Below are 16,167 nucleotides of genomic sequence, written 5' to 3'. Positions count from 1 at the left end.
GATTAACACTGGTCCCCCATGTTCTACACAGATGGTGGCACCAGCAGGGGGGCCATTAAAATGAAAAATTATAGGAAACCAGTAATAACGGTCGCATTGTTATTGTTTTGCAAATGCAATTAAAAAATAATATTGCATATTTTGTACTCACAGAAATGCATATTTTATTATTATATATTAGTACATGGATGTTGATTGGTCAGTGCTGCATTCCAGCTGTGTTATATTCTGTGATATAGTAACATTTTTGACCTGTTTAACACATTGTTTTTTGTTTTTGTTGTTTTTTGTTTTCAACATTATTATATAGTATGTAATGTTATACAAGTCCCTTTGGTGCCGAATTCTGAAGCTATTTTTGTTCTGAAAGTTCCAATTGTGATCCCATTCCAGATGCCATGGATTCGGCAGATGACATGAGTAAATAGCTTTCAGCAGGAAGCTGAGTGGTACCATGATGGGATACCCATTTTTCCAGCCATGGATCCTGACTAGCTCAGCTGCACACCCAAAACAAGCCCATTTAAGCCATAGAACCACTCATTATCCCAGATCTCTCTGCCTGACATTGCTTTGAAATGATAGAAACTGTGAAGAATTTCTGTGAAAATGGGAAGTGCAACATGAAACATATGCCATTAAAATTTTTAAAGGGCTATGACTCTGTTTATTGATTGGAATCTAGATATTGACCAGAGGTCCCTATGTTGGTGTGTGACCACATTCTGAGTGCTTAAGTCAAAGACCAGAAACCTCTTAAGACCTGCGTGGGCTCTTGCCAGCTTCATCACATTCAGTCACTGCACTGATAATATCAGCCTCAGACAGCCTGACTAGGACCTCCAACAGTACTTTAAATGACTGTCTGATGCACACAAAACTGGCAAGCTCTAATCTGATTGGCTGACTTTTCTGTATTTGCTGGAGTAAAGACAAGCAGGTGTTCTTTGTTGTTGTTTTCCTTCTTTCTTCCCCCCACCTGGAAACAAAGTCATGTTTACAAGGTACCAAGTTGACACAACAAGTGTTTGAAGTTATTACTTGATCTGCCAAATTTTGTCAGATGCCAGTAGATCTTTGAAAGATATTTAGTTAACTGGATGAGCAGACTGTTATTATTCTGCTTTGTTTTCTGACACGAAACTCCAGAACGCACGGATTCCTACTAAAATAACTGTAGCTCATCTGTAAAATTTCTCTGAGTAATTGTAAATATGACTGCACCTTAAGTGAACATTTTTAGAAAAGCAAGGCTGCACTGATGGTTCTTGCTCTTTTGCATTGTATTGTTAGTTATTAATACAAAACCAACTCAAATTGTAATTATTTTGTTTATGAATATTGTTTTATAGCTATTTTTATTTGAAGACATTAACATAAAAGAATTAGTGACTATTGTCATACACATTTTATTGAAATTTTATTTATTTATTTTTTTGCTTTGTTATTCTTTGTCAGTAATTGATTGTCAGTAATTGATATCATGATTTTTTTATTTTTATTTTTTTTTTTTATTATTATTATTATTATTTTATGTTTTGAGATGATTTTGAATATTACTGAAAGTCTGGATCAGACCCCAGTTTCTTAAAGGAATAGTTCACCCAAAAATGAAAATTGTCATAATTTACTCACCCTCATTTTGTTCCAAACCTGTGTGAATTTTCTTTCTGTGCATAATTAAAATGATTTTAATGCACAATGTGAAGGCAAAGAACCACCTGTTGTGAAGATAACAATGAAGCTGTGAGTTTAATTACTTCAAAAACAGCGGTGTTACCACCTTGTTTATGAGAAATGTAATGTAGTGATTCAGTATCGAAGGTATTTTATTAATAGCAGTGTTGATAACAGGTTTCTGTTATCCTTAATGTTTCAGTGTGTGCAGCACAATCTCTGATCTATGTGTGTAAGTGATGTGTGTGTGCTTCAATAAGATCAGCACATTCATACAGAAGGGTGATTAAACTGGCTGGAACTACCTGTTCATTAAATGGTTTTAAAGGGTTAGTTCACCCAAAAATGAAAAATCTGTCATTAATTACTCACCGTCGTGTCGTTCCACACCCGTAAAACCTTCATTCATCTTCAGAACACTAATTAAGATATTTTTGATAAAATCTGATGGCTCAGTGAGGCCTGCATTGACAGCAAGATAATTGACACTTTCAAACACCCAGAAAGGTACTAAAGACGTATTTAAAACAGTTAATGTGACTACAGTGGTTCAACCTTAATGTTATGAAGCGACGAGAATACTTTTTGTGCGCAGAAAAAAAAAAATAATAACGACTTTATTCAACAATATCTAGTGATGGGCGATTTCAAAACACTGCTTCATGAAGCTTCAAAGCTTTACAAATCTTTTGTTTCGAATAAGTGGTTCGGAGCACCAGTCACGTTATTTCAGTAAACGAGGCTTCGGTACATCATAAGTGTTTTGAAATTTCAATGGTTCACCAGACTTTGGCCGTTTGATACATGCTCCGAGCCACTGATTCAAAACAAAAGATTCACAATGCTTCGAAGCTTCATGAAGCAGTGTTTTGAAATCGGCCATCACTAGGTATTGTTGAATAAAGTTATTTTGTTTTTTTTGGCGCACAAAAAGTATTCTCGTTTTTTTCATAACATTAAGGTTGAACTACTGTAGTCACATGAACTGTTTTAAATTTGTCTTTAGTACCTTTCTGGGCATTTGAATGTGTTAATTATCTTGCTGGCAATGCAGGCCTCACTGAGTCACGGATTTGATCAAAAATATCTTAATTTGTGTTCTGAAGATGAACGAAGGTCTTATGGGTGTGGAACGACATGAGGGTGAGTAATTAATGACAGAAATTTCATGTTTGGGTGAACTAACCCTTTAATGCATGCCTTCCAGCCAATTAGAATCAATTACTCAGACAGACCATGGTATAAAAAAAGAAGATGAAAAAGAGATATTTTACAATTGGATACAATCAAAGTAAGTGGTCTCCAATGTTTTTTTGTTTTTTTTGTTGTTGTTTCCAATCCAAACATTGTTCAAAATGTCCTCTTGAGTTCCACAGAATAAATAAAGTCATATTGGTTTGGAACGACATAAAGGTGAGTAAATGATGACAGAATTTTCATTTTTGGGTGAACAATTCCAATAAGCAGTGAATAACAGTGAAAACAGTTTGAATAATTTCCATATGCTGATTTTGTCATACAAACACCTGAAAAATAGTGAATATTATTTAGCATTAGCAATACAGCTACAGCAGTGCATGTATATATCTCTTATCATTTAATATTCAGATCATTCAGTCGCAGCTAAAGCCCAGAAAGTGATATATCTGTGCTTTGAACTATATCATGTAGAGACCACAACATTTAAAGACCTTTCCTCAATAGAATGAAATGATCTGACAAGTATAATATAATTTTTCTTCTTCGAATTGATTCACACCATTCGGTAACTGGCACAGAGTGTGATCGTGCTAAAACTACTGTGGATATGCCAGCGGATAATGATGCCACCGCAAACAGAACCACAGAGAGGCATAGCATGGCCTAGGGCTATAGGAGCAAAAGCACTGAGATGTAAACAGCTTGGAAGTGGCCTGGCCCGGGGACATGCGGTGGCCTGCTCAGGGTGATGCTTCCCCCATATTCCTCAGTGGCTTCATGAATATACATGAAACCCCAGTCATGCAGGGAAGGGAAGTTCATGATGCATGGACACCTATCTAACAGAGAAGATTCTGCTCTCCCAAATCTCTGCCATAGTACAGCTGACAATACCGCACATCAGTGTTTATCCACCGCCCACCCAAAGCCCAGTTCATAAGGAGGTTTGGTATTGATTTTCTTTCACGGCATCCATGTATGCAGTAAGTACAAAGAGCAGTTTCCCTTTATTTTTTCATTAGGCCCAATGCCCCGGTGCAGTGTTTCAAGCATGCAGTTGACATTTCTCCAGACACAAATACGATTTTTATGGCTGTTCTGTTTGAGATCCCCAAACAGCTTCGATGGCTGGAAAAGCAATGAAGCACCCTTGATTTCCCAAATGCGATGGAAGAAATGTCATAATATTTAGATTAATATGCGGCAGAATTGCATCAAGCAAGCTAAGTATCATCTCCGACTGGGTCAGTGCGATCACAACTCTTTGTAAGGTTTGTCAGTGACCCTTATAAAGTTTTGTTCTTAAAAAAAAAAAAAAAAAATCGCTTATTGTCACTGGTCTTTTTTTTTTAGAAAATGCAGATAATGTCTCGAAATCAAGTTTCTGCAATTGCCCACCACCTAAGGGTGTCACTGACCCATACCCATGAGTCTTGGACTTTGCGGTGCAATACATTGCAAGGACAGGTTAATCTGGACTGATTTGGAGCTCAGCCAGTGGAAGGCTCCTCTAATCCCTCATTCTTTTTATCAGAGGAGGAGAGGCAAATTTCACTTCTGCACAAGAGGGGGAAAGGAGCTATTTCATGCCTCACTGACTCCACTGTTTTTTTAGAATGGTTGTCTTCTCTTTTTTTAGGCCTTATTTTACATGCTGCATAGCGGCATTTTGGAAAACTTGCTGTATGTGTACTTTTTTCTAGGGGTGGGGAGATACTGGAAAGACACCTTGGCCAATTAGCACATTGGCCCTTAGTTGTCCTGTGTTAACACCATTGCTCTTTCCTAGAAAAAGGAAGTCGTTAAACTTATTAATGCAGCATTCATCCTTTTATATGCATTGCAAAGTAAAGACATTCATTACAAAATTCCATTACATTGTTTTCAGCTGGCCTCCCACTCGTAGCAAAACAGAGTGTGGGCCGGCCCACCGCTCTGCAGTAGTAAAAGCGATTAAAGATTGTTATGTACCTGTTCGGATGGTGCGCTTGATATTCCTACTTTGAGTTTTTCAACAGCTGTCCGCTACACAGTAGAAAGAGGAAGAGACAACTGCGGTATCAAGCAGCTTTCAGCACTCCACGAGTCAACAGTAATGTCTTTATTAATCTCTCTGCCTCTAAGGCAGCTTTGAGAGGAAACATGGAGTAAATAAAGAGAAATATTCCAGTCCTAGATAAAGATAAAGGGATTGCTTTTATCTAAACATGAATCAGCTGTCTTACGCAAAGGGAGTCATAGAGTACCTCCCCAGGGCCAAGCGGAGAAAAAGATCATATACTGTTAGCGGTGTTTGGGACTGAGATAAGGAGACTATTGTGCCATCAACATACACATGCATTCTGATATGTGTATATAGAACACAAACACTGATATTCGTGGGTAATGTAATTAAAGCATTTGATAACACAGTGCAGTATGTCAGGATCCTACTGAGTGAAAGGAAGTAGTGCATGACAAGTAACAGACATCCTGTGGGTTGAATCGCTCATATTTCCCTGATCATGTTTCACCCGTACTGTATCATTCGCATACATATACGCAACTCAGGGATTTGAACTAGCAGTCATCAGTCATTGAGAAATGCTCAAAAATGCTTAATGTGTCTAACACAAACTTTCTGACACACATGATACATCTCAGTCTACTGGCAGCACTTGTCACGTGTAGCAAACAAAGTATTTATTTTAGTTTGAGTGTTGATTTCAGTTATCTTCCATAACATGAAAAGATTTATATTATTGAGTGCTGCAGTGCTGATAACGTATTTTTCTAGGCCAAAACCTGGAAACGAGTTAGCATTTTAGCACTTCTGGAACCATCGTCTTGAAGTCAGTGGGTTTTTTGAATGGGCTTTTGGTTAAATGCCTGAAATAAGGTCTGTGGTGAACACAAGCTCAATATATTTTCATGTGTTATTCAAAGACATAAAATACAGCAGTCTCTTGTTTTTTTACTTGTCTTGTAAAAGGTGGTTGCTAACAAGTGGTTAAATGGGACTGCAGAGGTTGTCGGGGAAATACAGTAGATATATATATATACATAGATGCTTCATTAGTGTCTGTTTCTATGGGATGCTATAAGTAAGCCGTCCACCATATTGGAACAGTTAAATTTGGTCTGTGATTTGAGCAAGTTGACTGTGCATCTGCAACCTAGTTATTCACATGTATGAATATCTATATTTGCAATAGACATTACAAGATGATTTTCACAGCATTTAGTTTATCGTTAATGTAATAATCCTGCATATGGATATTGCATATTGAGTTATAAAAACACAAACCAGCACAGGATATTCCATTTTGTCCAGAATTTATAGCTCTGTGGTTTTTATAGCCATATGGCTGCACAATGCTGTGACATTTTCGATGAAAATTAATTGATTTGTTAGTGAGTGATGAACAGCGTCATGTTAACCATTCCAAGATGGCGGATGCATCGACGTGTCTGGATTGGTCAAATGTGTAATCTGTGTACATGGTTTGGGATATTAAATGTCATCATCCAACCAGGTAAATTCATAAACTCACTAGTCCTCTTTCACAGCTCTGTGTTTATAATTACGCTCTTGCAAACTATTTTAACTCAAACTTTCAGGGAAAATGTTTTTAAACAAAGACTGAAAGACTTCTCGGAAGATGGTGAAGCATGGTGTAGTTCGTTTATAGCCTACATTTAGCTTTTGACTACTGTGATTGTATTTATGCTTCAAAATTCATAAAAGTTGTGTCCATTTGTGAAGATTATCATGATGAATAAAATGTGTAGAATCATAAGCTGTTGTTATCCACGGACCTTATTTTCTGCAGTAATCCAAAAGCCAATGGAAAAATCCCATTGGGTTTTGTCGAGGGAACCGGAGTGATTAAAACTTCTTGGTTGGCCTACAAAAATACATCATCACTGCAGCACTCTCATATACCATTGACATTCAGCAAATACACATTTATATAATTTAAACAAGTCTTTGAATATTAAAAAAAAATAATAATTAATAATTTCACAAACCTTGGTGAATCCAGTTGTCCTTGATTTCAAACTATGCTGAGCTAGTTTGCCACTATAACATATTCATGTCATATTATCTGTGGATTGAATGTAAAATTAGTGTCTTTATTTGAGAAAATATGATTCCCAGTGCACATGAATTTACCAGATTACTGTAGATTACAATGTTTACTTCCTTTTTTGTCATGTTTTTACGGAGCCCTTAAAGGGACATGGTGAAGAAAGAAAAAATTATTTGTCAATGCCTTTGCGTTCCCTCGCAAATGTTTTGTGTTCCCCCGAGAAACTTAGTGTTCCCTCGCAAAACTTTTGCGTTCTGCCGAGAAACTTTGTGTTCACTCGCAAAGAGCTCAAAAGGTTTTGAGAGCGAATGCAAAGTTTCTCGGGGGAACGCAAAACATTTGCGAGAGAACCCAAAAGCATTGACTTATTATTTTTCCTCCCTCATATTTTTTTTTCCATCACCATGTCCCTTTAGGGGCTCTGTATGTTTTTAACAATCTGTGAAAAAAAAAAAAAAACTATAATAGGATGCAAGGAATTGCTATCTCTTTATTTTACAGTTATTTTACAATTTCATTATCAAGTTCAAATGATTTTTTTCATATTGATTCATTTTAAAGTTGTTTCAATTTTAGTGAATATTATGTGAAATAAATACAAATCTCATTGCATTATGTGGTACAATCTTTAAATTAAATAGTGTGATGTGATGTATCTGCCATCGGCCACCCTGCACTCTTAAGATATCAGCATCTGCCATAAAAAAATCCTTATTGATCCACCCCTAGTCATTTCATCCCTAGTGTTTTTTTTGTTTGTTTGTTTGTTTGTTTTAACATAAAAGGACTGTTGCAGTACCTCATATTCCTCATGGAATCAGTACATAGGGGCTTCACTTGTGTTGCTCCAGGGAGACGTGGAGATGCACCTTTACTTAGGCCTAAATCAAGCCGTGCACACTGCAGTCCTCACAGTGGACATTTTTTCTTCTGCTTCCGACAGCTCCAGATACCTGTAGCTGTAGCACAGGCACGCTTGCTGGTCAGACGCTTACCAAGCTGTCAGAGTGCTGTGGAACATGCTTTACAAACAATTACCACACCATCTGCACTGTCAGTGAGCTGTTTAGCATTAGCGTCTCAGTTTCTCTCACACTCTCACTCTCTTTTGTGTGTCTTTCTCTCTTTGTGCTTCTTATTTTTCCTCTTTCTTCTCAATTCATCCAAGCCATGAGTTAATGAAGAGGAGGTTAGGAGAGCAGCTTGGATTGTTTGTTTGTCTGACTTTCTTCGTTTTGATCTTGTTAAGGCCTGAAGCTGTGATGTTTTTTCATCATGGAAGTCTCACAGCATGAGCGAGCGCTTGTGCACATCTGAAAAACAAAACACACTTTTATGAGTTTATTCCAGAGAAGCTCTTATACAGTGACCAGAGGTATTATTGAAACATCTGTCAGGAGAGAGAAAAAAAAAATATATATATATATATATATTTGCTCTCAAAGAAAACAAGTTCACAGTGTGGACACAGCGGTGCAGTAAATGGAAATAATTCATTTATTTGTTCATTGCAAGTCATTTTTGTTTATTGAAGATGATTGTTTTCTCTTTTGCTTCACAGGTACATCAGTTACGAGAGTAACTGCAACGGATGCGGATGATCCGGTGTATGGAAACAGTGCCAAACTGGTCTACAGCATTCTGGAAGGCCAACCTTATTTCTCCATCGACCAAACCACTGGTAAGTGCGCTACATTAAATCAAAAAAGTCGACCCACAATGTCCAGATGGTCATGAATCATTCAAATTATTCAACATCCTTATTATTATGCTTATGAATAGCTTAGAAATAGGTGTAAGATGAATGTCCCTTTGTTTACCAAGACGAGTTTTAGGTGTTAGATCATTTATTATTATTATAATCATTGTTATTATGATCATCATTATGGGAGACGGGAAAGAAATATTAGAGAAAGTCTAAATAAACAAGATCATTTTACCTGAAGAACACATGCAGATGCTGATTTTGTTCTGTAATAGCGCACAAAGCAATTTGCAGCTTCTGATTTAAATGACAGGGCTATCTTTGAATTCCATCTGCATTCTGGTTCCTTTTCAACCTTGACTTTGTTTTTTCCCTAATTGCATTTTCAGCTGACTTGTTAACAGTGTGTCTGTAAGCAACATGATTAAATAATGGTGAAATTACATTAATAAGCAATGAGATGGAAATGAACAGCTCGTAATTTGGAAAAACAACAGACAATAAACAAGTCCTGTATCTGTCTAAATTGTATGTGCATATTAAATGAACAGACTTTAAATATCAATACTTTTTTTTTTTCTTATGAGAACACCTTGTCCGCTTCATAACCCCATGCATTTCAATCACTCACTGTCAGCTTTGTCTAAGAATGCAAATGGTCGAGAGAAGGTGTAAAAGCCCAAATTGAGGTGCCGTGTGCTCAGTAACGTGTGATTACTGAACACATGCAGATGGCTTATTCAAGTGAGCCAGATGTTTTAATGAATGTTAATGAAAAATAAGAGGTAAAGGGAAAACAACCATTAGAAACCATTTGACACTTCCAACACCTCGTAGGAAATGAGACACACTTGATAAATAAGTACACATCATGCACCAATCCATTACTTGGTTAATGGCTTGCAAAAAGAAAAAAAAAAAATGATATTAATAAATGAAAGGAAAGTAAACCTCCAAATACCTATGGAAATTAATGTTTGTGTTGCCTCGCTTCTGTGATCATCAGGAATTCATTTGAATAGATAATGATAAATCAGGATGACAATTGAATGAGTATTACAGTGTGTAACAGCATCAGATTCATTCAGTGTTGCACCGCACACGTCGCATACACAGCTGAATCCAGCACTCTGGGCAGTCTGCAATTCCATATTCCTTTCGACAATCAGAGCACTTCTCTTTTAAAAATGCACATCCTTAGTTCACTGAAATTATTGTGGTCTGTTGGTCTCCATGACAGAACAAGAAACAAAGACATGTAAGTGCAGCATGAAAAGTCTAGCAGACAATGCATGCGTGCTGTGAATTATTCATGCGTAATGGAACTGGAGCTGGCCCTACTTACCCCACTTACCTTTCTTCCTGCAGAATGCCTTTGTTTCCTTAGTTCTTTACTTCTATTATTTGCCAATCTCTTTAATGTAGTTCCTTCTTATTATAGCATTTCTCTTTCTTTACACAAAATCCTGATTGATTGTGTAAAATTGAATGTCTATGAAGATTCTCAGTCATCCAGAAATGTCTCACAGAACTTATTGCATAGCATATTTTTTCTAGTTTTTGAAGATGTTTTGTCACTTCCCCAAGTGACTTCATCAGAGTCATAGTGATTTAAGCTCATCACACAACACAACATCATAAGACTCGCAAATTGCTGTGGGAGTCTCCTCCACAATGGTAAAAATCGTGATCACAGTGTGAATTGGGGCAAAACATCTGTAAAGATTAAAGGATAGTGTTAAATGTTGGGAATCTCAATCTGCAACCAATGAAGTCATGCGAATGAATGGCAAAACACCTATAATAAATGGGGGAAAAAATATATCTAGAAGATTTCAGATTTATTAACATAAATACTAAGAAAATGTGTACAAAACATTTGTTTAATACAGAGGGCTTTCATTTTATGATACTGTGGGGTTTATTGTTTGAGTAGGTTACCTGTTGGTGTTTTGGGGATTTATTTTATTTTATTTTTTTTTTTTTTAGGCAATGATAGTGCATACAATATCAAGGATTATAAGATACAGACAGCATAAACCACATTCAGTCAGAATATAAATGACTCCAGGTGCTGGGACAAGTCCTCAGCAAACAAACAAGCTAATTTGCAATGCCAAATGAAAGCAGCACAGGCAATGCATGGCGCACACTAAGCTGGTCGGGGTGTCAAGGACAGGGGAAGAGCTAACAGATTTGGCAGGCTGCAAACCTCAGAATGTGCAGTGACTTGTTCATCTTGTTCATCCTGTTCAGTATGAAGATGTGGTATATTCTTTTTTTTCTTTTTTTTTCTTTTTTTTCTTTCTTTTCATATCTAAAAGAATTATAAAGGGTTAGTTCACCCAAAAATGAATTGCTCACCCTCAAGTCGTTCCACACCCATAAGAACTTTGTTTATCTTCGGAAGACAAATTAAGATATTTTTGATCAAATACGATGGCTTCATTGCCAGCAAGATAATTAACACTTTCAGATGCCCAGAAAGCTACTAAAGATATATTTAAAACAGTTCATGTGACTACAGGTTCAACCTTAATGTTATGAAGTGACAAAAATACTTTTTGTGCACCAAAAAAACAAAATCTAGTGATGGCCGATTTCAAAACACTGCTTCATTAAGCTTCTAAGCTTTACAAATCTATTGTTTCGAATCAGTGGTTCGGAGTATGTATCAAACTGCCAAAGTCACGCCCCCCAGTGGTGAACCTTTGAAATTTCAAAACACTTATGACATAACGAAGCCTCGTTTACTGAAATCATATGACTTTGGCCGTTTGATATACACTCTGAACCACAGATTCGAAACAAAAGATTTGTAAAGCTTCGAAGCTTCATGAAGCAGTGTTTTGAAATCGCCCATCACTAGATATTGTTGAATAAAGTTGTTATTTTGTTGTTGTTGTTGGTGGTGTTGTTGTTGTTGTTTTTTTTTGTTTGTTTTTTTTTTGTTGCACAAAAAGTATTCTCGTTGCTTCGTAACATTAAGGTTGAACCACTGTAGTCACATGAACTGATTAAATATGTCTTTAGTAGCTTACCGGAATGACATGAGGGTAAGTAATTAATGACAGAATTTTCATTTTTGGGTGAACTAACCTTTTAAGAGATTTTCTTGATGCTTTTCTTGTAATTTTGTTCTTTATAATGTAATTTAGTTATATCAATTCATATATTTATTGTGATTGTTATAGCAATCATTAGGGTGGCTCTGGCAGGGATGGATCGTGAGATGAGGGAAGAGTATCTTGTTGTCATTCAAGCAAAAGATATGGGAGGTCACATGGGTGGGTTGTCAGGAACCACCACTGTGACAGTCACTCTTACCGATATCAACGATAACCCACCAAAGTTCACAAAGGGTAAGAGGGACCATCATTTATAAACTACACCTACACTACCATGCAAAAGTTTTTTAATACTTTTTTCGACAAGGATTCTGTAGATTGATCAAAACTAAAAACTTTTACATGTTGCCAAAAATTGATATTTCAAATAAGTGCTGTTCTTGAAACCTTCTTGGAGTTTTGCATTACATTAATAAATTACATTTTAAAATATATTAAAATAGAAAACAATTTTTAAATTATAATATCTTGTACTATTTCAAAACATTACTGTTTTTACTATATTTTTGATCAAATAAATGCGGTCATTGTGAGCGTGAGGAACTTGTTTCATAAGTTTCAAAACCTTATCGACCCCAAACTAACGATCGGTAATATACACTGTATACTATATACATATGTAAAAGAAATGTTTAGTACTTTTTGCCTAGAATTTTAGTTGTTTTATTGTTTCTCTGAGTGCTATTTGTCACCTGACAGACCAGATCTTCTACTTTCTTGTACCTCATCTTTAAAGGCTCTTATGAGTTCAATATTCCTGAGGATCTTGGCATCGGGAAACCTGGAGGAAGAGTAAAAGCGAATGACAGAGACATCGGGGAAAATGCTAAATCAACTTACACCATCATAGGTGGAGACGAGAGGGATGTCTTTGAGATTGTCACTGATGCTCAGACTCAGGAGGGAATCCTCAGACTCAAGAAGGTAAGACCAGAAAAGTAGGCTTAATGTGCCATAGGGACTCTTTAACAGTTGTAAACTGTCTGTTACAGAATTGTCACGGAGCTGCATATTGTGAAAAATATGAAAAGTGGCTCATTACTGATGACAAACGACTGCTAATATTGTAGAGACAGAACCTCTCAGTGTGTATCGCAGGAGTCGGAAACCTATTTGACATGGCGTGCCATTTTAAATGTAATTTTAAACACTGTGCCATACCCTCCAAAAAGAAAGAATTAATCATGCAAATTAATTAATTATGCAAATTACTGCCTTAGTGTTTAGTGTTTTACTTTTTTTAAGGTTTGCGGCATTATTTTCACTGGCTGGTGTTGTTGTTGTGTTAGTTGTTCCCTATGAGTTATGTGTCATGTTGTGATAAGTTGAGTCCTTTTCTATAATTATATAGTTGTTAGTTGGCGTCATTGTGGTTTGTGTGTGTGGAATGGGAAGGATTGTGTATGTCTGGTTGTTAAAAGCAGTAACTTCTTAATTATAGCAAGTATTTTTCTGAAACCAATAAGCAACAAATACAACAGAACAAACTGTGGCCTATCATCTGATCAAATAGTAAAGAAAATAGTGTTTAAATTCCCATTCAGCTCATAACTTAATAATACAGGCTACGTGACTGTGATGAGGACTACTGCAAAAGTTAGAGTGGCATGCAGGTGCAAGAGATATCAATATTTCCAAAATGCGCACCTAACATAAAATGCCTAAGGTGTCTAACCCCTGCTGGTTTGTATGTACTCTTTTTCTACAGGAACTAGATTTTCTTAGAGATACTTACTTTTAGTTTAACACTGCTGAAAATCCACAGTCCCTGGAGTGTGTATGCCTAAAATTGGTAGTAAAAATGCAGTCCAGGTGTTCTGAGGTTTGAGAACTACTGTAACTCTGAACCCCTTGACTTTCTATGTTCAATTCTCAGCCCTTTTGTACCAGCGTATATTTGCATATGGAATGGCCATTGTATGCAAATAAGAACTCTTCACAGTGGATGAGAGGACAATGAAGCCCTTTTATCTTACAGGAACATCTACAGTGCAACTGTGCAGCAACAATGCTGCACAAACAATGTGATAAAAATACGGAAAAATGTACACAATAAATTTCTCACACTACATATTTGAAGCTGCATATTGTGAACAACATGATGAGTATGTCATGTGGGAATTAGTTTGGAGGACATGGTCACGATCTATATTAATACAAAGAATTATACCAGAGTTAAACGAATTGTGTGCTTTAAATAACCTGCATTATTCAACAGCTTGATACATCATCCTCAACTCTAGTTCTCCATAATCAATTTGTGTGCAATCAGATTGTCTTTTATTTTGCACAGCACCTTGAGAAGCAGCATTTAAAGCCAATACTAAAAAAAGGTAACACTTTATTTTAAGGTGACATAGCTACATGTTACATGTGCATTAGGGGTGTAACGGTGCATGTATTCTTCCCAAACCGTCACGGTACAGACGTCACGGTTCGGTTCATGCAGTTACAACCAAATATAGTCAGTCGCAGGCAATCCACACTACAATCCAGAAGGGGGTGCGCACAGTAAGCCTAACCCCTTTTAACCAGCATTAACCACCAATAATCGCAATAAGTTCTGTGTTTTGTTACTTTGGATAAGAAACAAAGTGCCATCTTTCAAATTCTGTCAATTTTATCAGGAAATTCAAACAATAAATGGTGTTTTGATGCTTTTTGATGTTGCGTGACAGATCGCTGAATAGGCAGCGCGGAGCGCGAGTGAACGCGATCATCTCTTCCTCTTTAATACTATAGAATGAAAATGAATGAACATCTGAAGGTACGTTGAAAGATACAGTATAACTTACTGAAACGTATCACATCTCGTGTAATCGCTCAAAGTAAAACAGCCGCAGAAAGATGTCAGTAATACAGTTTGTAAACAATATGTCACGTAGTATTACATTTACCTCAGAAAAGCCATTCAGTGTCAACAGCTTGTTAGCTCGCTAGAGAAATGAACTATTTTGTTTTATATATGTGCACTATATTAGCCTATATATTAATTATATTTTACTTAACCTGTTAGTTAATGTAAGGCCTAAATAAATCCATCATGAAAACAAGTTATGACAGCCTCTGTGTAAATGATTATATTTCAACAACGAATTGGAAAAACAGAAGTTAATGCAAAAACTGCCTTGTGTAATTTACATGTCTAAAATACGAACATTTTTTATTATTATTATTATTTGAGTGTTGATGATTATATCTAAAAATAAATAGCAACTGAATTTAATAATTTGGGCTCTGTTGTTAATTGTAACATTTATTATAGTAATGTGCAAGTAAGGGCTCCCTAATAGTTTACAGCATTAGCAGAGACAGATTTTTTTATCCTTAAGAAAATGTTAATTATAACTGAATACATTTAAAGACACAGTTGGTTCAGTAAAACATTATTTAATAAAAAAAGAGAAAAAATTATTGTTTTCTCACCCTGCTGTACCGAACCCATACCGAACCGTGACTTCAAATCCGAGGTACATTCTGAACTGTAATTTTTGTGTATTGTTACACCCCTAATATGCATATTATAGTACTAAAAGTAAATTATGCATAAATAACTAACCCTATACTAAGTACATGTGTTTATTTAATATTACTCAGTACTTATTTGTTGAAGTGTAATTACACTGTAACAATGTCACCTAAATAAGGAGTAATAATAATAATACAATTATTTAGAAAGTGTAATGGCCTCTTTAATATTATAATCATAAAACAAAAGAAAGAAAAAAGCCTGGAGAAAAAGCGAGAAATAAAAAAAGTAATTTGGTTTGTCCCAGGTCTCTCACAGCTGAATGTGTAATGGCATGCCTGTTTTTCCTCGTCTTCTCATCCCATAGCACTTGGCCTGGAATCTGTTGTCTGCATTACTAATAGCATGATGGATGGCATTGCATGAGAAAAACAGGCAATCAACAGCCCACTCCCTGCTAACCTCTATACCTCCAGACGGTGCTGGAGTTCAGGAGAGCAGAACATGCTTGTAAAGCACACAACCCTTATTTTTCCTCACTTTTTTGCACCTGCCACTGCGCGCAGACACACATTTTCCCCAGGCGCTGGGGCTGAGCCAGTGTGCGCCAAATATCATCTGCAGCGGTTCGACCGATGCAGCCCTCACCAACAATTAAAATTTGGTTTTACTTCTGCTAAATATTGAATGGGCATGAGCCTTTGTAGCAAGGTTAAACATATTGATCTGAGTGATATGCCACAGGCTCAGACAGTCAAGATACTGCTTTGTTGTAAAGGGATGCACGCTTTCATCTCCTCTCTGCCCCCCTTAGGCTTTCGTGGTGATGGTGGTGGTGGAGAGGGATGCTGTATTTCTCCCGCTGCTGATCTTTGATGCTTCTAAATGCCCCTGTAAACACACAGTCTCAAACCA

At 36.5% G+C, this 16,167-nt stretch overlaps 1 protein-coding gene across 2 annotated transcripts in view; it reads left to right on the top strand.

Annotated features, from left to right (window-relative positions):
* cdh8 (cadherin 8) overlaps positions 1-16,167 on the top strand; it is a 96,353-nt gene that overhangs the window by 63,831 nt on the left and 16,355 nt on the right. For both annotated transcript variants that reach the window (XM_051899867.1, XM_051899868.1), the window contains exons 4-6: positions 8,512-8,631; positions 11,850-12,017; positions 12,520-12,707. In XM_051899867.1, coding sequence (XP_051755827.1) covers positions 8,512-8,631; positions 11,850-12,017; positions 12,520-12,707 — 476 coding nt within the window. The remainder of the gene's footprint in view (positions 1-8,511; positions 8,632-11,849; positions 12,018-12,519; positions 12,708-16,167) is intronic.

The sequence above is a fragment of the Ctenopharyngodon idella genome, chromosome 7, assembly GCF_019924925.1.
Source record: "Ctenopharyngodon idella isolate HZGC_01 chromosome 7, HZGC01, whole genome shotgun sequence".
Taxonomy (NCBI): Eukaryota; Metazoa; Chordata; class Actinopteri; order Cypriniformes; family Xenocyprididae; genus Ctenopharyngodon; species Ctenopharyngodon idella.
Note: the sequence above shows the minus strand (reverse complement) of the source record. Positions and strands in the feature narration are given on the sequence as shown.